Raw genomic sequence first — 25,897 nt, 5'->3', positions numbered from 1 at the left:
TCAACAGTCAAAAGGGAACTTATGGGGGAAGGAGGAAGATAACAATACTAATGATAAGTTTTTTAACTCATTTGTTTTCAAATGAGGAATAGAAAATTTGTTTTGTTTTTGTTTTGTTTAAACCAATAAAAGTAGCAAGAGGAAAATGACCTTGAAGAGGGACCTAGGGCATGGTCTATACTTTAGATTCCATAGGACACAGAGACACCTACACAAAGTAGTTCTTGAAAATAAATTAGCAGACTAATATATATTTACAATAAATAAGTCATAATACTCATAATAAAATTCCAATAATAATACCTGACCAGGGGCTTGAAAAGGTAATGGTTCGGACTGAAGCTTTGCAATAAGAAAATACCGTAGCCTTGAATTTGGAATGCCAAGCTGTAAGCAAAGCAAAGCAGTTAGTTACTCTAGAAAATTAAAGAGAGCGGTACTAACTTTAGCAACAAGTTAAACAACAACAACAAAAAACTCATACGCGTCTACATTTAGCTTCTACCAGAGCAAAATTTGCTATGGATTTGTAGAAGACTCCACTGTAGTATACTGTAAACTATTAAGCTGCTACTTTGTACTTTTATTTGAATGAGTTAAAGATGGAAACTGACAAATGTATCTACAAGTCACTTCCGTTTTATATTTCCCAGCTAAGACGTACTATAGATATTTTTACATTCATTATTGATAATATAGTAATAATTTAAAAATTCAAATATAGCTATTCTTGGCTATTTATTACCTCATTTTGTTAAAAAGGATGATTCACTATGTTTTACAAACTAAAAGGCAATAAATATGAAATAAATTTAAAGAAATCAAATATGTTGCCAATTTCCACAGCTTGTATCTTGAATTTTTATAATGGGTTTTCTATTAATTTCTGGGCAAAGAACAATACAATATGACTAAAGATCACAAGAAACCAACAAGAACAATAACAAAAAGCTGACAGCAACACTTGCAAAATTCAAATCTGTCAAATAACTTGTCTTATTATAATCAATTATTTAAATTTCTTATCCATGAAATGGAAGCAGTGTTTTCAACTTAATGTTATGTCCCCAAAGCAGTAATTAGAAAGTTACTACATGTTTGTTTTGTTTTCTATTTTGGATTATTTTGAAACATTAACATTATTAATTATTAACATTATTAACACCGAGTTTGGAAATACCAAACTTGACATATTTTTAAAATATGCTATCCTTTGCTCTCTAAAAGAAAAATATAGTCTCTTTTTCAAGCTATATAATTTTTTTCATGAAATATGTGTGAATGAATTTATATGCATGCACTCAACTCTTTGGGAAGGAAGACCAATAATCTAAACTATTTTCAGAGTTTACCTATAATATTATCCAAAATAAAGCCATTCTGCTTATCGAATCAAATTTCCTTTGAGAGAAAAAGCCTTTAAATTATAATTTATATAAGCATTTATAACTGTGGTACCTACAGAGGTTGGAGATAATAGAAACTCTTGGTACTGAAAGCCACAATTTTGTATTGTTTGTATCAAGAGGTCTCTGAAAAGAAGAAGAAAAGAAAGCTTTCATTCGTTACTTGGAAAGGTGGTTCTTACTTAAATAATGTACACAAAAACTCTTTTTTTTTTTTTTGAGACAGAGTCTTGCTCTGTCACCCAGGCTAGAGTACAGTGGCACAATCTCGGCTCACTGCATCCTCCACCTGCCGGGTTCAAGCAATTCTCTACCTTAGTCTCCTGAGTAGCTGGGATTACAGGTGCCCACCACCACACCTGGCTAATCTTTTTGTATTTTTAGTAGAGACAGGGTTTTGCCATCTTGGCCAGGCTGGTCTTGAACTCCTGACCTCATGATCCACCAGCTTCGGCCTCCCAAGTGCTGGGAATACAGGCGTGAGCCACCACGCCCGGCCCACAAAACCTCATTTTAAGTGAAAACTGTAACTTCACTTGTTTAGAAAGATAATGACCCTACGTTTTTACTAAGTTCAGCACCTGAGAAATAATATTGAATCAAAAGATATAGATAATTCTTTATTAAAAATAAATAAAGCTGCCAGATAAATTATCCAAATTGATGAAAGTTAGAATTGCTAATCTAGTGATGATCAACCTGCCATGGGAACTAGAACTCTATCTTCTTCAAGGTAGCCAGTCAGATGGGAGCACTGTTACAGACAGCAGCTGATGCAAGGACTCGGTGGATGCTTTCTCTCCAGCGGAGCCACCATCTGAAAGAACCCCAACAGGGATTCTTCCTGCATCCAGCTGTAGGGCAGAAATACTTGCCAACAGGACCAATTCTTACTGAAAACATTTCTACTTCCACAGAAATAAGCACCAATATAAATGGCTAAAATTGAGAAATGCCATTCTTACTAACCACTTACTCCAGAAAAATTCGAAAATATCAAAAGAGAAGAGAATCAGTTGAACAAAACTTTGTAATACTTTATATTATTAGTCAAAATCAACACTGATGAATAAGACATTTAACATATAAACTGTCAGAAAGTATGCACTGGTTTTTAAGATTTTTATTTCACAACAGTTCCTACTATAAGACATACCAAGTCTAAGATGTATGCAAGACAAATACATTTTTTTTTTTACCTTGTAGAAGACACTTCAAAACCTTTAACATTTTCCAAAAGAATATACTTTGGTAATTTTTGTAATCTAAAAAAAAAACACAAACAAATGGAATTCTAAATATCTCATTACTAAGAAGAAAAAGTAAAGAAAATCATTACTTGTGGGAAATATGAGGGAAGTAATTTTCTGAACTATTTTTAAAATGGAATTTTATAAGGCTGGAGACAACTTATATTTTATTCATTTTTCCCTTAAACATGGCACACTTGATAAAGTTAACATTTGAAATGTTAATTTCCATTGGAGTTGATCTCAAACATGGTTTCACACAGAGCCTCTGTGGTGACAACTGAAAGGGCTGCTACTCATACAGAAGGGTGGCTTTAAAGGTTTGCACTTATTTTTAGGCCATGGGTAACAGCATTCACTAACATTAGCACCATTTGCAACAACACTATGAACAGAGGCAGTAGAATCTAGCTATTAGGCTGTGACTCCCTGTCACTCACTGTGGTGGCAAGCGTGGAATTGTGAAACATTTGCAGTTATTCTATTAGCCATGGTAGGAGAAGATAAATGACATGCACAGTATCTCAAGGGAGCATGTATAAATGGTTATCCTCTATAAAATGACAAACATCACATTCTTCCAGACCTGGAGTTTCAAATTAAGGGTAAGCGTGTACAGGAATCAAAGTTTTTACCTTGGGAGAATATCGAGAATATATAAGAAGCTATTCGTCCTTGAATCAGTCATATCACCCTGCCGGCCAATCCTAAAGGAGCAAAACACACACACATACACACACACACAAAGTTTATCAATAATCTGATAAAAAGATCTCAAATCACTTTTTAAGTCAAAACAGAGAATAAAAATAAGTTGGTCCTCACAAAAAATAGGGTCATCTTTGTTGTTACAGAGAAAAAAATACATTTATTCATTTAAAAAGAAAAAAGGGGTCCAGGCACAGTGGATCACACCTGTAATCCCAGCACTTTGGGAGGTGAGGCAGGTGAATCACTTGAGGTCAGGAGTTCGGGACCAGCCTGGCTGACATGGTGAAACACCGTCTCTACTAAAAATACAAAAATTAGGCCAAGTGTGGTGGCTCACAGCTGTAATCCCAGCACTTCGGAAGGCTGAGGTGGGCAGAACACTTGAGCCCGGGAGTTCCAGACCAGTCTGGCCAACATGGCAAAACTCCATCTCTACTAAAAATGCAAAAATTAGCCGGATGTGGTGGGGCACACCTGTAATCCCACCTACTCAGGAGGCTGAGACACAAGAATTGCTTGAACCTGGAAGGCAGAGGTTGAAAAGAAAAAAAATCCTTACATACCTAAAAAGTACACTTAAAATTGATCTTTATAAAACAATATGACAAATAACTTCTATTTAATCAAAAAAGAACAAGAAGTCAATGCAGAATAAAACCAACTGTTCTCTTAAAATCACTTTGTTTAGAAAACACACACACATGTGCTGGCTGACTACACTTTTTGCTCTCCCCTTGGTGGTATAACGAGAGTTCAGACGAATGAGCTGCTGAATGGAGTAGCAACCTGAAGCTAATGGCACTGGTGGCCAATCTAAGCCAATCAAAGCAGTAGGTAAAACCAACACAATTTTGTCCAAAGTAAATAGGAGAGACTTAAGCTGAAGGCTAGATTCTATAAGCAGGAGGTGAGAGTAACTAGGGTCAAAACGAGTCATGTAAACAGGCAGTATTTGGGCTAGCAAGTAGATCCTACAAATAAGATTCACAACATGACCAAAGATAAAGCAGAAATGAAGACTTGAATTGAGCCTGAGCAGCAGGAACAGAGGACCAGGGTTCAAAAGCATCCTATTTATCTTCAGAGTCTTAAATAAGTTACTTGGCATCGTCGGTCAGTTCCCTCACACCTGATGGCAGGACCAAAACCATCAGTGGACCTGAGGTTCAGCTATGGGATTAGACTGGATGTGAACAGACTTCTCAGAAATCTTCAGTTCTTCTTATTCTGTCCTTTCCTGTCAGACTGTCACATGAGGACTCCAGAATCAGTTACTCCTGCCATCGGCAACTGGAGCTGTGCTAAGACAAGGTGGAGGTGGGAGTAGGAAAGCTACGGGGCCCTCTGCAGTATGACCTGAGGCTTCACAGAGTTGGAGCTGCATTCCGCTGTGTATAACCTGCTCACTGTACTCCGCAGGCCACACTCTCACACTCTCGTACTCCACTAGAGCCACCCTGAGATGGAATGGCCTCTGCCTGCTCTGATAAACTCCTAATCTACTTCCAGACACAGTTCAGACATCACCTCTGAAAGAATTCCCTTCTCTTGGTATCCTTTTCTCCTCTGAACTCCTGTGACACTTTCAGCATTCTTTTATTATATAACTTATAATTTAATTTAAGATAACATTATAAGATAATTATTTGTCAGCCATTCCCATTAGACTATAAGCTCCCAAAGGACAGAAACTACAGCATCAAAAATAATGCCTGGTTTGTAGGTGAACAATAAATCCTTGGGGAATTCATTTCCTAGAGAATTGTTTAAATAAATCCAAACCTAGATGGAAATTTAGCATTAGAATATTCATTCATTGAATTACACTGCTTATTACATATGATATTCTACTTAAAATCATGGAAACTATAAAATGATTGACAAATCTTGGCTCTGACATTCTTTAATTGTATATCCTTGAGAAAACTAACCTTTCTATGTCCCAGTTTCTCATCTGTAAAATCATTATAACAGCAATGGCTACCCCATAGGCTTGTTAAATTAAATGACATCCTCTGCATAAGACACTTAGAGGATTACTACTGCTATTATCATTTAAAATAATTCAAAAGAGTCTTATTAAAAATATCTAAATGAAGATGAATTAGTCAAGATTTGGTTGAAGATATAATTTCCTGAAACATATAGCCAAATATTTATATACACACACATTATATATAATTTTTTAATGAAGAGATTATAATGTTATGAAAAGTCAGAATTATTCAATGTACATATGAATTTTAAGAAATGTAAAGTTCACAAGTGCATGCTTAACTAGCTTTTAAATTGTACAATTAAGCAATTTAGGACTTGAATATTTATTGCAGAAATTCACTTTGCTTAATCAGTATTGGAAAGATATTCTTGAATGCTCATTAGTTTAAATGAATTAAGGTAATTTGGGCTGGAAATAAACATTGTGTCTTAGGTAAGTATAAAAGAGGTATCCTATAGTATTGCATATTTACTTTTGACCAAATTAATTTGCTCATCTGGTAGCAATTGCTATTTCCTTTGTGATTAATGCTTAATTATAAATATGAATAGAGGCTGGGCACGGTGGCTCCGCCTGTAATCCCAGCACATTGGGAGGTCGAGGTGGGAGGATAGCTTGAGCCCAGGGCTTTCAGGCCAGCCATGGCAACATAGTGAGATGCCATCTCTACAAAAAATTTAAAAATTAGCTGGGCATGGCAGGGTATACGTTAATCCCAGCTACTCAGGAGGCTGAGGCAGAAGGATTGCTTGAACCTGGGAGATTAAGGCTGCAGGGAGCTGTGATCATACTGCTGTACTGCAGCCTGGGTGACAGAGCAAGACCCTGCCCCAATAATTATTATTTAAAAATAAATACATACAAACATAAGTAGATAAAAGGATTTATGAAAAAATTTCCAAACTATGAAATAAAGCTAATAAACTTCAAAGTGTCCATGCTTGACACTATGGTATGATTTGATTTAGTAAGTCCTTCAAAAGCACTTTCTCAACACTTGATACGGTTTGGCTGCATCCCCATCCAAATCTCATCTTGAATTTCCACGTGTTGTGGGAGGGACCCAGTGGGAGGTAACTGAATCATGGGGGCAGGTCTCTGCTGTGCTGTTCTTGTGACAGTGAATAAGTCTCATGAGATCTGATGGTTCTATAAAGGGCAGTTTCCCTGCACAACCTCTCTCCCTTTACCTGCTGCCCGTGACTTGTTCCTCCTTGCCTTCCACCATGATTGTGAGGTTTCCCTAGCCACATGGAACTGTAAGTCTAGAAAACCTCTTTCTTTTGTAAATTGCCTAGTCTCAGGTATGTTTTTATCAGCAGCATCAAAATGGACCAATACAACACTGAAATATTTATGACACATACCTTGTGAATGGCTGGCATGGAGGGCTCATTAAAATCATATCAAAAGATAATCTGTCAAACTCTTCGAGTGTAATGCCCTGAGGAATGAACATTTGGGGGAACAAAAACATAAAAACATGGATAGAATGGGGAAGAAGGAAAATACTAACTATAACTAAATATATCAGAAACTGAAACAGTTTATAATACAATGCTTGTCAAATCAACTTTGGTTAACTAACTTCTCAAAGCAATACTGTGAAGGAAGTGGGGCAGTAAACTGAAGCTATAAGAAATTAAGTGACTTCCCCCAAGTTCCCAGCACCAGCCCAGAGCTGGAACAATTGTTTCCTGGATCCTAAGCACATCTGGCCTGTATCACGCCTCAAGAGTAACACTGCTGTTTTCTGGAGTAAAACATGGAGAACTTTATTTTATAATTGACCATTTCCATGGGGATGGGGTCTAGGAAATTTTTAAATACCTATCTGTCAATAATGTTCTTTATTTAGCAAATGTGATATGCAGACCAGTCACCATCCTTTTCATATACATCTGTTAATATATTATCAAATGGAAAAGGGCCTAATTCTCAGATAGCCACAAATATTTGCAGTTGTGTGCAATGAACTTCAAATGATTGTTGACAAGATGAATCAAAAGAATTCCTAATGGGCTAACTAGCTGAAAACTGTGCTATGTTTGCTCCCTTTCTATATCTCAGAAGACAAACACAGGGAAGCACACGTCAGGGGTTTGCCAACTCACATTAAGCACTCTCGGTGCACATCTTTAGCTAGAAACTTAAAGAAATCAGTCCAGAATCAAAACCTTCCTAATTATAACCCACTTCTAAGAAGTTCAAGCACATGAATAAAGCAGGAAAAGCTTTACTCTGAATTCTGTAAAGAGTGAGTTAACATGGGAACATGTCAGTTGTCTCCATTGTATTAACAGTTTGAATGTGCATGTCTATCAGTTTTTGATCACAGGATTTTAAATAATTACAGATACATCTATGAAAATGAAATCAAACTTAGATATTGAAAATTTCCTAAAGCACTTCTCGACTCCACCGTGCTAAGGAAAGCAATCTGAAAATTCTACACTGAGCAGTCTGCCAGAACACACGGGGCAGGGTATTAGCATATCGCATTCAAGTTCAACAGCCTGTATATACAGGGCCATTATGATAAGCAACTGGACATGGAATGATAACAGCTAAATTCCTAAAACTGAAGTAAAAAAAAAACAACAATCTCTCATAGCAATTATTCCAGGGGCATCCTATGTCTAGAATCAAAAGGAAGTAAACAGAGTCAATGTCTCTAATACAGCTAGCCACTAAAAAAGTTACAGCTTTAACAGATTCTTTTTTTATATACACATACTTTAAGTTCTGGGGAACATGTGCACAATGTGCAGGTTTGTTACATATGTATACATGTGCCATGTTGGTGTACTGCACCCATTAAAATTCATCATTTACATTAGGTATTTCTCCTAATGCTATCCCCTCCCCGCTCCCCTCACCCCATGACAGGCCCCAGTGTGTGATGTTCCCCACCCTGTGTCCAAGTGTTCTCATTGTTCAATTCCCATCTATGAGTGAGAACATGGGGTGTCTGGTTTTCTGTCCTTGCGATAGTTTGCTCAGAATGATCGTTTCCAGCTTCATCCATGTCCCTGCAAAGGACATGAACTCATCCTTTTTTATGGCTGCATAGTACTCCATGGCGTATATGTGTCACATTTTCTTAATCTAGTCTGTCACTGATGGACATTTGGGTTGGTTCCAAGTCTTTGCTATTGTGAATAGTGCCGCAGTAAACATACGTGTGCATGTGTCTTTATGACAGCATGATTTATAATCCTTTGGGTATGTGCTCAGTAATGGGATGGCTGGGTCAAATGGTATTTCTAGTTCTAGATCCTTGAGGAATCGTCACACTGTCTTCCACAATGGTTTAACTAGTTTACAGTCCCACCAACGGTGTAAAAGTGTTCCTATTTCTCCACATCCTCTCCAGCACCCATTGTTTCCTGACTTTTTAATGATCGCCATTCTAACTGGTGTGAAATGGTATCTCATTGTGGTTTTGATATGCATTTCTCTGATGGCCAGTGATGATGAGCATTTTTTGAAAATAGTGATTTTTTAATAGTGTAGGCCAACTGATAAGGCAATTAAGCAAAAATTCATCACTAAATTGAACCATTCACAACTTGTTTAACCTGGTATTCTAGGTCAATGAAAATGTACTTGGATTAAATAAAGTAGTCATGGAAATACACAGGTTATCTTTAATGACTAAATATTTTAAAGCCAATGGAAATTGACTTTTTACATTATATGATGATACAAGTTGAGGAAAACACTTTTGCTTTCAGACAATATTAGATCAGGTCAGTGTGCTAACATTGTTCATCCCGTGTTGACTGGCAGGTGTATATGTCCCTCTGCTCCTGCCTTCTTGCTTATTTTCTCAGAAAGTTTCCTGGCTATTCTTAAACTTAATTTTCATTTGAACTTTAGGAAGAACTTGGCAGATTAGAAAACAACAACTTTTGACTATTTTATTGAAGTTTTAGTGAAAGAGAGCCAATATTTTTACAATATTCAGCCATCCTATCCAAAGCCACAGTACGCTTTCATCATTTTCAAGTCTCTTTAACCTCCATATGAATTAGATTTCTTGTTATATAGATTCTTGTGTTGTTACGAAAAATAGGAACTTTCTCCTATTATGTTTCCTAGTAGGTTTTTGTTTGTATATAGTATGCTATAGGTTAGCATATTTTTGTAGCCAGCCTCCTTATTAAAGCACTAAGTATTCCTCATATACTATTTTTGCTTAACTTGTTAGTGTTTTCTGGCATATTCAATCACATTTTTAAATCTCTATTTCTATTTATATGATATTTCTCTGTGTAAGTACATTAGCTAACAGTTCCACAACAATATCAATTAGTCGTGCTAATGGTGGACATCCTTGTCTTTTTATTATTTTAGTGAGAATACTTTTAAAGTTTCACCATTTGGTATGTTACTGGGTTTAGACGTGTGTGTGTGTGTGTGTGTGTGTGTGTGTGTGTGTGTGTATGTGCAGTCAAGGTCTCGGGCAACCAGGCCAGCAGTCATGCTCTTGGAACATTTGCATACTTAGTCCCAGAGCCTTCATTCCGAGGTCTCCTTATCTGAGGCCTCGAGCAGAACTTCTCTGCCAAGGCCTCCTTGTGTGGGGAGGTGTGGGAAACCCTGAAGACCCTGATGACACTTGAAGAGTGTGCCACCCTGACTCAGTCCCCAGCACTTTTCCACTACTAGCCCTCCCTGCTTGCCCTTCCCTTAAGGCCAATGATTCCCTCAACAGTGAGAGGGCCCTCACATCTACACAGATCTATGGGTAAATGGAATCGGGAGAGTGGTGTTGTCCCTGCTTTTAGATTCTTGCCAGTAACACCACGATAAGTGAGTGAAAGCCTTTGTTTTTGGCTTGTTGCCAAAACAGCTACTTTGATGCTCTGACAGCTGAGCTTTCTCTTTCCCAGCTCTGCTGAGACCCTGACAATAATAACACTGAATAATGTCCTAAAAAATTGATAGTTTCATTTATCTGCAAAGACGTATTTTTTGTGTCTCACTGCCTCTTCCCACTCCAATTACATTATTACTTCTACACTGCAAAACTTTACAACATTTTCACCTATTTTCTAACCACAGTTTTCCTCCTAACATGGCAGCTTCATTCCTGGGTTTTCTACTTTGATTCATCTCTTCCTTAGCTAGATTAAGTGATGGAGTCATCTGTTCCAGAAGGGCTCATGGATGTTACATTGTAAGTTTCATTTTAGGAAAATTTTTATCTATTTTTACTAAGAGTTTTTGTTCCACTGGAGTCATTCTCTTCTTCAGAGGCATTAATGATATTTATCATGGATCACTCTGTCTTCGGTAGCTAGCATTTACTCTACAATATGTAACTGGAGAAAGTGAAGAAAGAGATCAGAGATTGTTTTTGAAGCAATAATGGTCAAAATCCCCAAATTTGATGAAAATTATAAGTAAGAAAAGCACCACAAGGTCCAAGCACTACAAATAAAGAAAAACATAAAAAGCACATCAAAATAAAATTTTTCAAAACATGTGACAAAGATAAAATCTTAAACGTAGACAGAGAAAGACAATATATTAAGAGGAATGAAAACAGAAATTATTACAGACCTTAAGTCAGAAATTAAGCAACCCAGCTAACACTGGAAAGTAGTAAAAGAAAACAAACAGATTTTTACAAAAATATCTTTCAAAATGAATGCAATCAAAGATTCAGTGGGCCAGGCACAGTGGCTCATGCCTGCAATCCCAGCACTTTGAGAGGCTGATGTGGGAGGATCAGTTGAGCCCAAGAGTTTGAGACCAGCCTGGGCAACACAGTGAGACCCCATCTCTCCAAAACAGAAAAAAAAATCCGTAAAAATTATATTTCACAATGAAGACAAAATAAAGCACTTTTTTACTCAAAAGTACCAAGGTAATTTGTCCTTTTCTATATATACCCAACAAGAGACACTAAAGAAGGTTTTTCAGGAAGAAGAAAAATTGTATCGCATGCAAACTTTGATCTAAAACACGAGGATAAAAAGTGCTGAGGCCAGGGATGGTGGCTCACGCCTGTAATCCAGCACTTTGGGAGACTGAGGCGGGTGGATCACGAGGTCAGGAGATCGAGACCATCTTGGCTAACACAGTGAAACCCCGTCTCTACTAAAAATACAAAAAAAAAGCCGGGTGTGGTAGCAGGTGCCTGTAGTCCCAGCTAACCAGGAGGCTGAGGCAGAAGAATGGCATGAATCTGGGAAGCGGAGCTTGCAGTAAGCTGAGATCAGGCCACTGCACTCCAGCCTGGGCGACAAAGCAAGACTCTGTCTCAAGAAAAAAAAAAAAAAAAAGCTGAAAATTGTAGACATATAGACAAATGTAAAAGACTTTTTGTGCTTTTTAAAAGTTCTTTAATAGATATTTGACTACTTAATCCAAAAAATAGTAACAATGTATGTTGGCGCCTATAATAACATTTTGAGCAGTAAAATGCAAGACAAAATATCAAAATAGACCAGTAGGGGAAATTGGAGGTATACTGTGAAAATTTAAACATAAAGTGGTATAATGTTATTTGAAGGTGGGCTTCCACAAGTAATAGATGCATATTGTAAACCCTAGAGAATCCAATAAGAAAATAAAACAAAGATAGATATAGATATGTAGATATTTTTTTAAAAATTTCAGTTTACATTGAATAAATACTATGACTAATTGTCTTAGAAGACATCAGTGAAGAATAACGAATTTTTTAAAAATCCAAATAGGCAAGAAAAGAGGGAAAAAGAAACAAAAGACAGATTAGAGAAAAAGAAAACAAGTAACAAGGTAGTTAAATTAAGCTCGACCATATTCTAACAAGATTAAATGTAAATGTTACAAAACTCCAATTAAAAGGCAGAGATTATAAGACTGAATAAGAAAAAAGATCCAACTATATTCTGTCTACAATAAGCCTAACTTAAATATAAAAATATAATTAGGATAAAATTAAAAGGATGAAAGTATACGTGCAAACATTAACAAATAGATAGCCTCAATAACCTTATAGCAATTTGAAAAATTAAATTCATAAACACCTTCCCAAAGGAAAAAGAAAAAAAAAAAAAAAAAACTCCAGGACCAAAAGGCTTTACTAACAAAATTCTATCAACTGTTTATAACGGAACTAATATCTGTTCCTCACAAACTCTTCCAGAAAATATGACCCTACTATTATTCTAATACTGAAACCATACTAAAACATTATGAAGAAACCACAAAAAAAATTATGCAGGTAAATGCAAAAATTCTTAATAAAATATTAGCAAACTGGATCCAGTACTACATTAAAAAGATGATTCATCATGACTAAGTAGGATTTATTCCAGGAATTGCAACATTGATATAATATTCAAAAAAGTAATTAATATAATTACCATATTAAAGCATTAAAACGAAAAATAATATAGTCACATCAAAAGATTCAGAAAACACACTTAAATTCAACACCAATTCATAATAAAAATTCTCAGAAATCAGATGTTAAGAAACTTTCTTAACCTGATAATAGGCATCTACAAAAAACTTTAACATCATACTAAATGACAAATGACTAAATACTACACTCCTAACATCTGGAAAAAAGCAAAGATATCCACCTTAACCCTTTTTAGTTAACATTGTACAACAGATCCCAGACAATGCAATAAGATAAGAAAAAAAAGGTCACAAATTGAAAGGGGAAAAGTAAAATTGTCTTTTGGACAATATAATTGCATATGGAGAAAATCCTTTAAAAATTCATTTTTGCTAGCGAGACTAATACGTGAATATAGAAGCCACAGGATACAAAGCAATAAACAAAAATAAGTATATTTTTATGTACTAACAACAAACAATTGGAAAATGAATTTCAAAAAGACTCACCTGTAATAGCACCAAACCCCACAAATATTTAGGGAAAAATTAACCAACATATGTGTGAGACTTATACACTAAATATTAGAAAACATTGCTGATAAAAACTAAAGAAGACCTGAATAAAAGGAGATGCCATATCTGTGCATTGGAAGACTCCATTTTATTAGGATGTCAGTTCTCCCAAAATGAATCAGTGTAATTTCAATCAGCCTTTTTTTTTTTTTTTAGAAATTGGCAAGCTGATCCTAATATTTACACAGAAATGTAAAGAATAGTGCAGCCAAATTAACCTAGAAAAAGAGAAACAGAAGTTCAAGAACTTAACACTGCCTGAATTCAATATATACTGTAAAGCTACAGCAATCAAAACAGTGTTACTGGTATAATAATAAACATAAACACTACGGAAGAGAGAGTTCAGAAATAGACCACACATACATGATTTTTTAACATAAAGGCATCAAAGAAATTGATTAGGGAAAGGACATTCTTTTCAGTAAATGGTTCTAGGACAACATTATGTCCCCTTGTAAGAAAACAAATAAATCTTGACCCATACCTCACAATCTACACAAAAAGTAACCTTAAATGTTCAAAGACCTAAATGTAAAACTAAAACTATAAAATTTCAGAAAACAGGAGAAAACTTGAGTAAGCAAATATTCCTTAGGACACAAAAAACATGTCCTCTACAAGAAAAAACAAAAATGGTAACATCTGTGTTTTGACAGACATAGTTAAGGAAATAAAAAGAGAACCTACAGAATTGGAGAAGATATTTGTTATGCATATTTCTGACAACTTAAATCCAGAAAAGATAAACAACTCTCACAAATAATAATAATACAAATACCCAAATAATAAAAATTGGGCAAGAAATGTATTGGCAGGGAAGATATACAAATTGCCAATAAGCACATAAGAAGATACTCAACCTCATTAGTCATCAGGGAAAGGCGAATTAAAAACCATAATACCACTACATGCTCACTAAAATGGCTAAAATTTAAAAGACCAGCAATATCAAGTGTTGGCAAGGACGTGAAATTTCTCAGTTAAACATTAATAGTGACAATGTAAAATGGTAAAAACACTTTAAAAACTTGGAAAATTTGGTATTTTCTCATAAAGTTTAATAAATTTAGGTATTTATCCACAATAAATGAAAACTAAGATCCACACAGATTTGTACATAAATGTTCACTGTGACTTTACTTGTAATGGTAAAAAACTAGAAATGATTTAAATGTCTATAATAATGTGAATAGATACATATATTGTAGTATATGATATTCTATTATACAAAATATTACTCAACAATAAAAAAAGAGCAAACTACTGATGTACAACAAAATATGATGAATTTCAAACCCATCAACACTAAACAAAAGCAGTTCCACTCGAAAGAATTACACTCTTACGATTTTATTTGTGATATACTAGAAAGGGAAAACTTAATCCATAATGAAAAGAAAGCAGATCCATCGTCGCCTGGGTTGGGGTTGGAGACTGACGGAAATGTGGCACTAAGAACAACTTAGCATGATGGAAATGTTCTAAGTCTCGATTGTGGTAGTGGTAGTTACACAGTTGATGACTGAGTCAAAACTCAAACTGCTCACTTAAAATTACATACAATAAACTACATGTTTATTGCATGTAAATTATGGCTTCATGAGAAAATTTGTAAAATTTTTCATGATAAATTAGGAGAAAAAACACAATTTCTTTTTTTTTTTTTGAGACAAAGTCGCCCAGGCTGGAGTGCAGTGATGCGAGCTTGGCTCACTGCAACTTCCGCCTCCCAGGTTCAAGCGATTCTCCTGCCTCAGCCTCCTGAGTAGCTGGGACTACAGGCTTATGCCACCACAGCTAGCTAATTTTTGTATTTTCAGTCGAGACTAGGTTTCACTGTGTCAGCCAGGCTGGTCTACGAACTCCTGACCCCGTGATCCACCTGCTTCCGCCTCCCAAAGTGCTGGGATTACAGGTGCGAGCCACGGCGCCCGGCCAATTTCACATTATTTTAAAAATAACTCAACATAAATTAATGTTTCAATACGTGTGCGGAAGTCACCACAGGTGAAAAAGGTTAACCTTGACAGGTTTGCTAAAATAAGAAGGATTCAGTAAAAGCCAATGATTTTCTCCCTTGTTCTTACTGCATACTATATATACTATGTAAGTAGTTAATAAAAGTAAATACTTTTTCGAACTTTGATATCACCACAGAACCAAGCATTTAGAAGTCAAGCATATCCTTACATTTCAGTTACTTCTCTGAGAGACCAAAATATTGATCTCCCTCTCTATAGCTGGACATTTTTTGTTTGTTTTTGTTTTTGAGACGGAGTCTCGTTCTGTCGCCCAGGCTGGAGTGCAGTGGTGCCATCTAGGCTCACTGCAAGCTCTGCCTCCCGGGTTCACACCATTCTCCTGCCCCAGCCTCCCGAGTAGCTGGGACTACAGGCGCCCGCCACCATGCCCGGCTAATTTTTTGTATTTTTAGTAGAGACGGGGTTTCACCGTGTTAGCCAAGATGGTCTCGATCTCCTGACCTTGTGATCCACCTGTCTCGGCCTCCCAAAGTTCTGGGATTACAGGCATGAGCCACCGCGCCCAGCTGCTGGACATTTTTTTAAAAGCATGCTATCTTCTGATAGGATATAAAATGTTAATTCCCTTCTCCTGAACTCTTAAATTTATATATGCTTTATCTTCCAATTAAGCCACCAGAAACCAGTGTTTGCCAGTGTTTTTCAATCACATTTCCCTTGCTACATACTTATTAAAACAATGACAATTACTCACTTCAATTGTCTTGGCAAGTAACTGTGTGTGAGGAAAATTATACTTGTATACTTCATTAGCGACAGTGTTGACATCAATGGCAGCCACCACTTGTGCAGGTATACAGCTTTCTGTAATGACAAATGGAGTATCTTGAAAAGAAAAGTCCTTAAGTTCATTATAGAAAGAAATCAAAATAGCAGAATTTAGTAATCCATTTCCTTACTTCCTCATGCATTAGCCTGATCTCAGACTGTCAATGGAAGGTCAGGCCCGGGGAAGCCAGGCATGAAGTGAAATATTTGGACGTGGACTTCTGGTTCATCTCTCTAAACAGCATTCCAATGCTAAAGATAAGATTTAAATATTTTAGTGCTTACCTCTTATATTTGCTTTCCTCCCTCATTAAGAGACACACTTTTAAGTCAAATAGAAAGTTTTCCTAAGTTAAACCAAAAATTGAAAAGTGAGGCATATTCTAAAACCCCTATGATTTGGAACTTTATATAAATAAATTACCATTTGTTCTGTACCTTCTCACATTAATATAAAGCTGCTTCAAAGTACCATTGAAAATGCTTTAAGTTTTTTCTTTTTTTTAGTAATAGCTTTATTGAGATGTAATTCACATTTGACAAAATTCACCCAATTAAAGCTTACATAAGTTTTTAAATGAGATGAACAATTAATTGGCATCCAAATGTAAATGGTTTATTTACCAACATCTTAAATGTTGACAGACCAGGAGAGAATATAAGAAGAATAAGGGAAATAATTATAAAGGAATGTCTTCACTGCCCTTCTGTCTTGCTGGTGAAGAAAAGCATTTTCAAAATGTTTTCAGATTCAGAAAATTTCAGTATATTCTTTAATGTTAGTCAGAATTGGAACTCCACAATTGCAGCCATAGTTATATTTTAAAATCACCACCCTCTTTCCCCAAACATGCATAAAACCAATTATGTGCATGCCCTGACCCAAGTCAGGAAAAAGTGTGAAGTTTTAAAAATAAAAGTATTTGAGACTTAAGAAAATCATCAGAGAAAACAATACAATATTATATAGTAGTTCCAAGTAGCCATTTCTTTAACACCATTAGCTGGTTAATAGTTAGCTGCTTAGCTTAGCCCAAATATCAAAAAAGAAAAAAAAAAAAAAGAATGGTGTGAGGAACTAGGACTCATGCAGCAGATACCTGGCAATAAAAGCAGACCACAGGAGACAGGGCAAGGAGAAAGGTTCACACACACTCAGAAAACAATCATAACCTTCCACTGAGGCCTAGAAGAGATGAAGCCAGGAAGAAAAGAAAGGCACAAATGTCCCCAAGGATTTATACTAAATAGCTGCTAGGCTCAAGACACTCAGCTAGGACCAGTTATCCCCGAGGTATCCTGCTGAAAAGTAAGATTCCCTGTGTGCTGCAAACTTGGTGGTCTAATTAGTAATACCATAGACAGCTGTCTCTTCTGCATTTAAGTGTAGTAACTAGTTACTGGCCTTAGCATACAATAAATTTAAGGTTATAAATCATATCTGTTAAAGTCATCAGATCTTGAAACACAAATCAAGAAGGCTTCTAAACAACAGAAAATACTAATATATAAGGATAAATTTGCAAAATCACAAAACTATCATAATTCAAGTCAAGAATTAAGCTACTACTAATCACTGTAAGAGAGCTGACAATTAAATAAACTTCACTGTACTATTTTACTGTTTTGTTAAATAAGATATGTTCTAATCAGCATGATGTAGCTTGCTTGTATTTCCACTATATATGAAGCAAACTGGGATTGCCTGACGTTGGTTAATAGGACTTTTATCTCTTTTTCAGGTTGAGTGAAAATGTACAGTGATGTGCTGAATCTGTACTATAATCAATAATTAATTTTATGTTCTTATATTATATGCCTGGAGGTCACAAAAACTGACGAAAATCAACTGCCAAATGAGTGTTTCATATAGTGATCCAAAAACTGATGAACTGAAAGTTCTTTCTCAGGAAAGAATAGATTTTCAAAGCCAATAACCACATGCACTGCTTGCAAGCATTTGCACATATTTTAGACTATTATAAAATTAGGACTTACTGCATAACTTAAAAAGTTATTTCCATTAAGAGAAATGGATGTACTAACATATTACTGACACTAATTCAACTTGCCTTCTCAAAATAGAATTGGGGGGCAGTTATTGTTTCTAAGGAAAAGGTTAAATTTACAGATAAGTTTTAAAAAGCAAACCTGTCAATTCTGTCAAAATTTTAACTTGAGCTCCAAAGACAAGTTGTCTTGATATTTCTTAGTATACGGTTTAAATCTATAATCTCCAAAATTCTTTACTTTTAAGTCACATATATAGATTTTGAAAATGTATAATTAAAAATGCCGAAGTGAACATAATTCTATGGAATTTTGCCTATGTGAGTTCCATCACTTGAGTGACCCAAGAGTAGTAATTCTCAAAAAGGAGGCAGAATTTGGGAAAGGGATTCGTGAATATCTTCTCATTGAAATAGTGGAAGAGATGTGTTTTCAGTACTTTGACATATTACTTTGCCTAGACTTTATTCATGATATTTCAGTTATTATTCAGGATTTTGTATTTATTAACAGGAAGCCTGATTTAAAAAAAAAAAAAGGTGAGATATCCTACTTAGAGAAACACAATTATTTTATTTATTTATTTATTTATTTATTTATTTATTTATTTAGAGAGTGTCTCACTCTGTTCCCCAAGCTGAAGTTCAGTGGTGTGATCTTGGCTCACTGCAACCTCCACCTCCCAGGTTCAAGCAACTTGATTCTCCTGCCTCAGTCTCCAGAGTAACAGAAACTACAGGCACATGCCACCATACCCAGCTAATTTTCATATTTTTAGTAGAGACAGGGTTTCCCCACGCTGGCCAGGCTGGTCTCGAACTCCTGACCTCAAGTGATCTGCCTGCCTCAGATTTCCAAAATGCTGGGATTACAGGCATGAGCCACCATGCTTGGCTGAGAAACACAATACAAATTATTTTAAAAGGTTGTCAGATTGGCTCTGTAAGGAATACATAAGGACATCATGCTTCCATTTATATGAGGACTAAATTTAAAAGCTAGATTTAGTTATTTCCAGAGAGACTTCTAGGTGAGATGTTAGAAATGTCACTGAGGATACATACATAATTCTTGCTTTCAATATGCTTCTTATCAAAACAGACAAGAAACACACACACACTTGAATAGCAATACTTTCCTTTCTTTTTCTGATGATTCTTTCTGGAAAAGCTGTAGGGAAGAACTTTTTGTTCATAGTAGTGAAAAGCTTTGCAAGTTCACACTTTTCTTGACTTTCCTAACCAAATAAATCAAAAAATTTAACTGTTTTTGTGTAGTTATTAATATGGGGAAAAAAATCAATATTTACAAAATGTAAATGCAAATGTAAAAAATGTAATTGTAAACATATTATGCTAGATAATATAATGCAGTTTGGAGTTTTGAGGAGGACCTTGAGAAAGAAAATTAAGGCATAACCAGTCCACTTTGAAATAAGGAAAGACATTTTTAAAATTCTGTTCCTTCTTTATTATTTATTTTCTAATATATATCTCATATAGGTGAGTAACTACTGAATTACTCATTATACTCATACCTGAGACATTTAATCAGGTATGTTAACACTGACATCTAGTTGTAAGATGAAATATCGGTTGAATATATCCAATGTCCTTTCATTCAAAGTGCTGGCTCAGTTAGGAATAAAAGTACTAAAGAACATACAGACCTATAAGGATCTGAACTTAAAATTGCTGCCAAATGTTTTATCATTATTAGTAAAGTATACTGCTTGGTTCTTTTTAAAAGTTTTTGCATTTTGCTGGGTGAGGTGGCTCACACCTGTAATCTCAGAACTTTGGGAGGCCAAGGAGGGTGCATAATTTGAGGTCAGGAGTTTGAGATCAGCCTGGCCAACATAGTGAAACCCCGTCTCTACCAAAAATACAAAAATTAGCCGGGCATGGTGGCAGGGACCTGTAATCCCAGCTGCTCAGGAGACTGAGGCAGGAGAATCGCTTGAACCCAGGAGGCAGAGGGTGCAGTGAGCCAAGATTGCTCCATTGCACTCCAGCCTAGATGACGGAGCGAGACTCCGTCTCGGGGAAGGAAAAAAAAATAATAATAATAAGTTCTTGCATTTTAAAAATTGCTGATAAATTATTTCCAAGAATAAAATAAAAAATACATTAAAATATTTTTTAAACATCCAATTTCCTTGGAAAATTTCCATAGAAGTTCAGCTAATAGTCAAAAAACAAAAAATTTACTTTGTGTCAAGACATACCTTAGATTATTATTGTTACTAATACCTGACTAAATATAAGACACCACCAGCCAAAATATGGATAGGAACTGCTGGAGACCTATGAAATTTATTGGGGGGAACCCCACCCCCGATATTTATTGTGAGTTCTTTTCTATTTCCTAGGCATCTTGGCTGGTTTGAGAAATGAAGGGAAAGAGTATGAGAGAGAAATTTTAAAGCTGGGTATCCGAGGGAGACATCACACGTCGGTAAGTTCCATGATGCTCCCCAAGCCATAAAACCAGCAAGTTTTTATTAGTGATTTTCAAAAGGGGAGTGAGTGCATGAATAGGGTGTGGGTCACAGAGATCACATGCTTCACAAGGTAATATCACAAAGCAAATGGAGGCAGGGTGAGATCACAGGACCACAGGATGGGGTGAAATTAAAATTGCTAATGAAGTTTCTGCACGCATTGTCATTGATAACATCTTATCAGGAAACAGGGTTTGAGAGCAGACAACCTGTCTGACTAAAATTTATTAGGCGGGAATTTCCTGGTCCTAATAAGCCTGGGAGCGCTACAGTAGACTGAGGCTTATTTCATCCCTTTGGCTTCGACTGTAAAAAGCGGTCGCCTTAAGGGGGCCGTCTATAGACCAACAACCCTCAGGGCACATTCTCTTTCTCAGGGATGTTCCTTGCTGAAAAAAATAATTCAGCGATATTTCTCCTTTTTGCTTTTGAAAGAAGAGAAATATGGCTCTGCTCCGCCTGGCTCACTGGCAGTCAGGCTCCAAGTCGTATCTCCCTTGTTCCCTGAAGATTGCTGTTATCCTGTTCTTTTTTCAAGGTGTCCAGATTTCATATTGTTCAAACACACATGCTCTACAAACAATTTGTGCAGTTAACGCAATCATCACAGGGTCCTGGGGTGACATTCATCCTCCTCAGCTTACGAAGATGACTGGATTAAGAGATTAAAGACAAGCATAGGAAATCACAAGGGTATTGATTGGGGAAGTGGTAAGTGTCCATGAAATCTTCACAATTTATGTTCAGAGACTACAGTAAAGACAGGCATAAGAAATTATAAAAGTATTAATTTGGGGAACTAATAAATGTCCATGAAATCTTCACAGTTTATGTTCTTCTGCCACGGCTTCAGCTGGTCCCTCTGTTCGGGGTCCCTGAATTCCCGCAACAGAAATTATCATATCCTTGACACTGTATCTTAGGAGAACTTATTTTTCAACAAAATACCAAAAGACGTACCAGAGCCAGAGAAGTGGTGTAAGAGAGAAATATGGCAAATTAATGTAAAAAAAAAAAAAGGAGCACACTGAAGGAATTTACATGGAATGGAAAATAAAGATGTCATGCCAGATAATATAATGCAATTTGGAGTTTTGAGGAGGACCTTGAGAAAGAAAATTAAGGCATAAGTAATCTTTCTGGTATGTCTCTAGGAAAGTCTATTTAAAGTCATGTTGATGTCATGAGATAGTTAATACAACTTCCCCAGCCCCTCAACCCCCAACCTCACACCAGCCCTGAAGCTTTCCTCAGCAGAAGAGAAGAGAAAAAGCAATTTAGTTATCCACTTTCAGCAGGGGCTACAGAAAGGCCACAAAGTCCAGCATTACCCTTAGTCTTGAAGATGCAGGGACCTCAATTTCCAGGGACATAAACTGGTCTCTAAAGAATATAGGTAATGAATGCCTAGGATATAGTAGATGCTCAATAATTATTAAAATTCATATTCACTGCTTGGCATTTACCTGTAATATTACAGATTAAATAGATTAAATAATAATGATAATGATTATTCTAATTAAAATTTTAAAATCAAAATTAAAACAAGCATTATCATTATTAAGATTAGAAAATTAGACCAGTGAGAAAAGCTTAAGACTCATACTGTTCATTTGGGAGATGAATTGCAGGAGAAATATTTTTGAAAGAGTTTCAAGTAATGTAGGAAGAGATCTTCACAAATGACAAAAACTAGCTGATTCTAATCTCTACTAAAAAAAAAAAAAAGGGAAAAACAGAAAATGGTCTAAAATTTAATCCCATTGATGGGAAAAGCTTTCCTGACCTTGCTATCAAACCCTAGAATGAAAGAGAGAAATCGGAGGTACTGGGGAAAGGATTTTCTTAAGACAGGGCAAAAAAATTTTCTTCCCAGGATATTTATTACTCGTTTTATCCAATGTGGAGGAAGATAGTCCCACTAAAGCAAACTCTAAAGATACTTTCTACCCCTAATACTCTATGAGCATTTAGGTAAGAAGGGTAGGTCTTCAGATCATCTTTTACTACCTGCCATTATTGACAAAGATCTTGGCCTTTTCACCCTAATTCACTGGTTAGAAACTAAAGAACAGATTCAAGAGAAGTGCTCTTTTATGGTTATATTTGTCTATTAATTTGCCTTTCCTAGATACTATGTTTAAAATAACTACTAAGGAATAAAAATAGTAAGTCTCTAAGTAAACTATGACAAACAGTATAAATTTTCTCTTTCTGCCAGGTGCGGTGGCTCACGCCTTTTTTTTTTTTTTTTTGAGGCGGAGTCTCGCTCTGTCGCCCGGACTGGAGTGCAGTGGCCTGATCTCAGCTCACTGCAAGCTCCGCCTCCCAGGTTTACGCCATTCTCCTGCCTCAGCCTCCCGAGTAGCTGGGACTACAGGCGCCCACCACCTCACCCGGCTAGTTTTTTTGTATTTTTAGTAGAGACGGGGTTTCACTGTGTTAGCCAGGATGGTCTCGATCTCCTGACCTTGTGATCCGCCCGTCTCAGCCTCCCAAAGTGCTGGGATTACAGGCTTGAGCCACCGCGCCCGGCCAGCTCACGCCTTTAATCCCAGCACTTTGGGAGGCTGATGCCGGTGGATCACCTGAGGTCAGGAGTTCGAGACCAGCCTGGCCAACATGGCAAAACCCTGTCTCTACTAAAACTACAAAACTCAGCCAGGCATGGTGGTAGGCACCTGTAATCCCAGCTACTCGGGGGCCTGAGGAAGGAGAATCACTTGAACCCACGGGGCAGAGGTTGCAGTGAGCTGAGATCACACCACTTCACTCCAGCCTGGGCAAAAGAGCAAAACTCCGTCTCAAAAGAAAAAAAAAATATTCTCTTTCCATATTCAGTGCAGAGAAAACCTGATTTGTGGGAATCAACATGAAGTAACATTGCATTAATGCTTAATTTTTTCCTTCTACTTATAACCGTCTATTAGGAGAGAAACTAATATTTCCCAGACAAAGCTGGACCTTAGGTGAAATAGCGCCATGCCTTTTTTGATGATAATCAATCTTCAATTCCTTTGTCCCTCTTCCCATTTCAAACTACCTAGCAATATGCTAAACTCAACACTAAGCAAATGAGCACTTAAGAAACAGTATGAAAGGTGGATAGCAAACATCTTTTTCCTATTATAGAACTCAAGGAACTTCACAATTTCTCCTTAGTGCTCAGTCTCTTTGAAGTAAACTTTACATCAAATTTAATTTTGCTAATGAAATTTTACTAATATGTTTTACTAATGATGCAAAAATATGATTTCTAGTTATACTATCTCTGCAAAAATTATCTGCATATCCCAACATTTATTTCTTCCTCCTCTTCAATAACCAAACATCAAATTTATTCACTGTGGCAATGCACCCTGCTAAAAGGATATCTGCCACCCCTCTACAGCTAGACGCAGCCATGAACTAAGGTCAGACTAATGAGACAGAATAAGTGCATCAGACTCTGGGAGAGTGTTCTATAAAGGAAGAGAATGGTAGTTCCCTGTGCCTTCTGGCCTTTCCACTGGAGGTTTGGAAAGCAGATGTAATGACTTGAGCTTCATTTGCCATGATGGACCATGAAGGCTGATCTGTGCACTCTCATCACACTCCAGTTCACTCTTCTGTCACATTTTTCCCAGGACAGTGGCTCTCTCACTAGACTGGTTGATCATCTCAGTGCTGACACCATGTCTCATTCATATGGGTACTCTCAGCATCCAGGCATTGCAGTAATTGGCACAGAATAGGCCCTCAATAAACACCTACTGACTGAATACATACAAGAGAATGAGTGAATTACACTTCCTAAAATCAACTCCTAATTATTATTGATTACCCTCCTTGTTGTCCTGTTTCTGAGAACACTGCTAGCTTAAAAAGTATTTAATAAGTCTGATCTTATATGACTATCTCAATGCTCATTTTTAAGTAACTGTTTGACATTTAGGTCAAATTTTTTACCATGGAAACACCTACAATGAAGTTCCCAGGATAACCTACAAAATTCTATTTATCTTACAAATATCTTAAATATGGTTCCAATAGTGTTATTGTCAGGCAGTAAGTAAATATCTGTGAGATTACCTATCATGTACTGAGCACTCTACTGAGGATACAAAATCAGTGGACATTTGTTTTCTGTTTCACAAGCATCTGACCCTCCTTTTCTGGCAATAGTCCCAAATTTTCTTTGGGGGAATCTTACTTCACTCATACTCTGTTGAAGTGGTTCCAACGGGCATCAAATCCCCCTCTCCTAGCTTCTAGAAGTCTGGGTCAAGTGTCTGAGCCAGTAAGACTAGCCAGACAGGTTTCAGGATGGGCACGCAACTCAAAACAAGCCAATTACACACAATAAGAGGGGACCGCTGGCTTTTTCTTTTGTAACTATTAATAGCAAGAGTTGCTTGATCTTTCTTACCAGGTTTAACCTTGGATAGATATAAGTTCAGAGGCTACTACAGCCATTTTGATGCAATAAGGGGAGAACATACATAAAAATGCACCCAACCTAGAAGAAACAAAGCTGAGATACATAGAGAAAAAACTGGTTTCTGGTGACATGATTTGAGTCCCTGCTTCAAGCTCTACCCCTAATTGGGCCTACATTTGGACCTGGTCAATTAAATGAGTCCATATTTACAACTTTTAGGAAATCAGTCTGAGCTAAGTTTCTGTCACTTGCAAATAACACTTCTAAGTGGCATTCAAGTGAACACACACGAATATGCCATTTGTTCCTATGAGGAGAAGCATTTCAAATTCCAAACTGGCAAATAGAGCAATATGAATGCAAAAGTCCCGTAAGTAAGTAAGTAACCATGCATCTACAAAATAGAAGCATTCTTCTTGGTAAAACTGTCCTAAATTGAAGAAAGAAGGTCAAGTGTCTTCAATTTGGGGAGTGAAGACCTTAGGGTAATACCCAATTACCTATTTCTACATATGGATACTAAATACAACAAATACAGAGAGCTACTTATAAACTACAGTTCTCATGCCTTTTAAGGAACACAGAATATTTTCAGTTACCCAGTCTCACCAATTCTTACAAAGTTCAAGTCCTGAAGGTAAAACAGTTAAAACAGAAATTTCATTACAAGCAATTCAAAAACGCTGAATTTTAAATGATTGATAAACATATAAAAGACCCTTAACCTCACCAATAATGACAGAAATCTACATTAATCAGTTTTACCTAGCAGACTGGCAAAGATTGAATAAATGAACACTGTATAATGCCAGCAAGGATTTAAGAAAATGTGCTCTTCCTCATGTCATTTGTAGTATAAATTGAT

General features: G+C 36.4%; 1 protein-coding gene across 7 annotated transcripts in view; it reads right to left on the bottom strand.

Annotated features, from left to right (window-relative positions):
• TRDMT1 (tRNA aspartic acid methyltransferase 1) overlaps positions 1-25,897 on the bottom strand; it is a 57,381-nt gene that overhangs the window by 17,550 nt on the left and 13,934 nt on the right. For 2 of the 7 annotated variants that reach the window (XM_023223216.2, XM_023223217.2), the window contains exons 2-7: positions 16,026-16,135; positions 6,734-6,810; positions 3,292-3,363; positions 2,606-2,671; positions 1,463-1,532; positions 304-387 (exon numbers count right to left, since the gene is read on the bottom strand). In XM_023223216.2, the coding sequence (XP_023078984.1) occupies positions 304-387; positions 1,463-1,532; positions 2,606-2,671; positions 3,292-3,363; positions 6,734-6,810; positions 16,026-16,135 (479 nt within the window). Of the gene's footprint in view, positions 1-303; positions 388-1,462; positions 1,533-2,605; positions 2,672-3,291; positions 3,364-6,733; positions 6,811-16,025; positions 16,136-16,230; positions 16,352-25,897 lie in introns of those variants that run through there. The other 5 variants (XM_023223221.2, XM_023223219.2, XM_023223218.2 and 2 more) reach the window with 5 other exon arrangements.

This window comes from Piliocolobus tephrosceles, chromosome 9 (genome assembly GCF_002776525.5).
Source record: "Piliocolobus tephrosceles isolate RC106 chromosome 9, ASM277652v3, whole genome shotgun sequence".
In the NCBI taxonomy this organism is placed as follows: Eukaryota; Metazoa; Chordata; class Mammalia; order Primates; family Cercopithecidae; genus Piliocolobus; species Piliocolobus tephrosceles.
The sequence above is the reverse complement of the archived record's forward strand: the minus strand, read 5'-3'. Positions and strand labels throughout refer to the sequence as shown.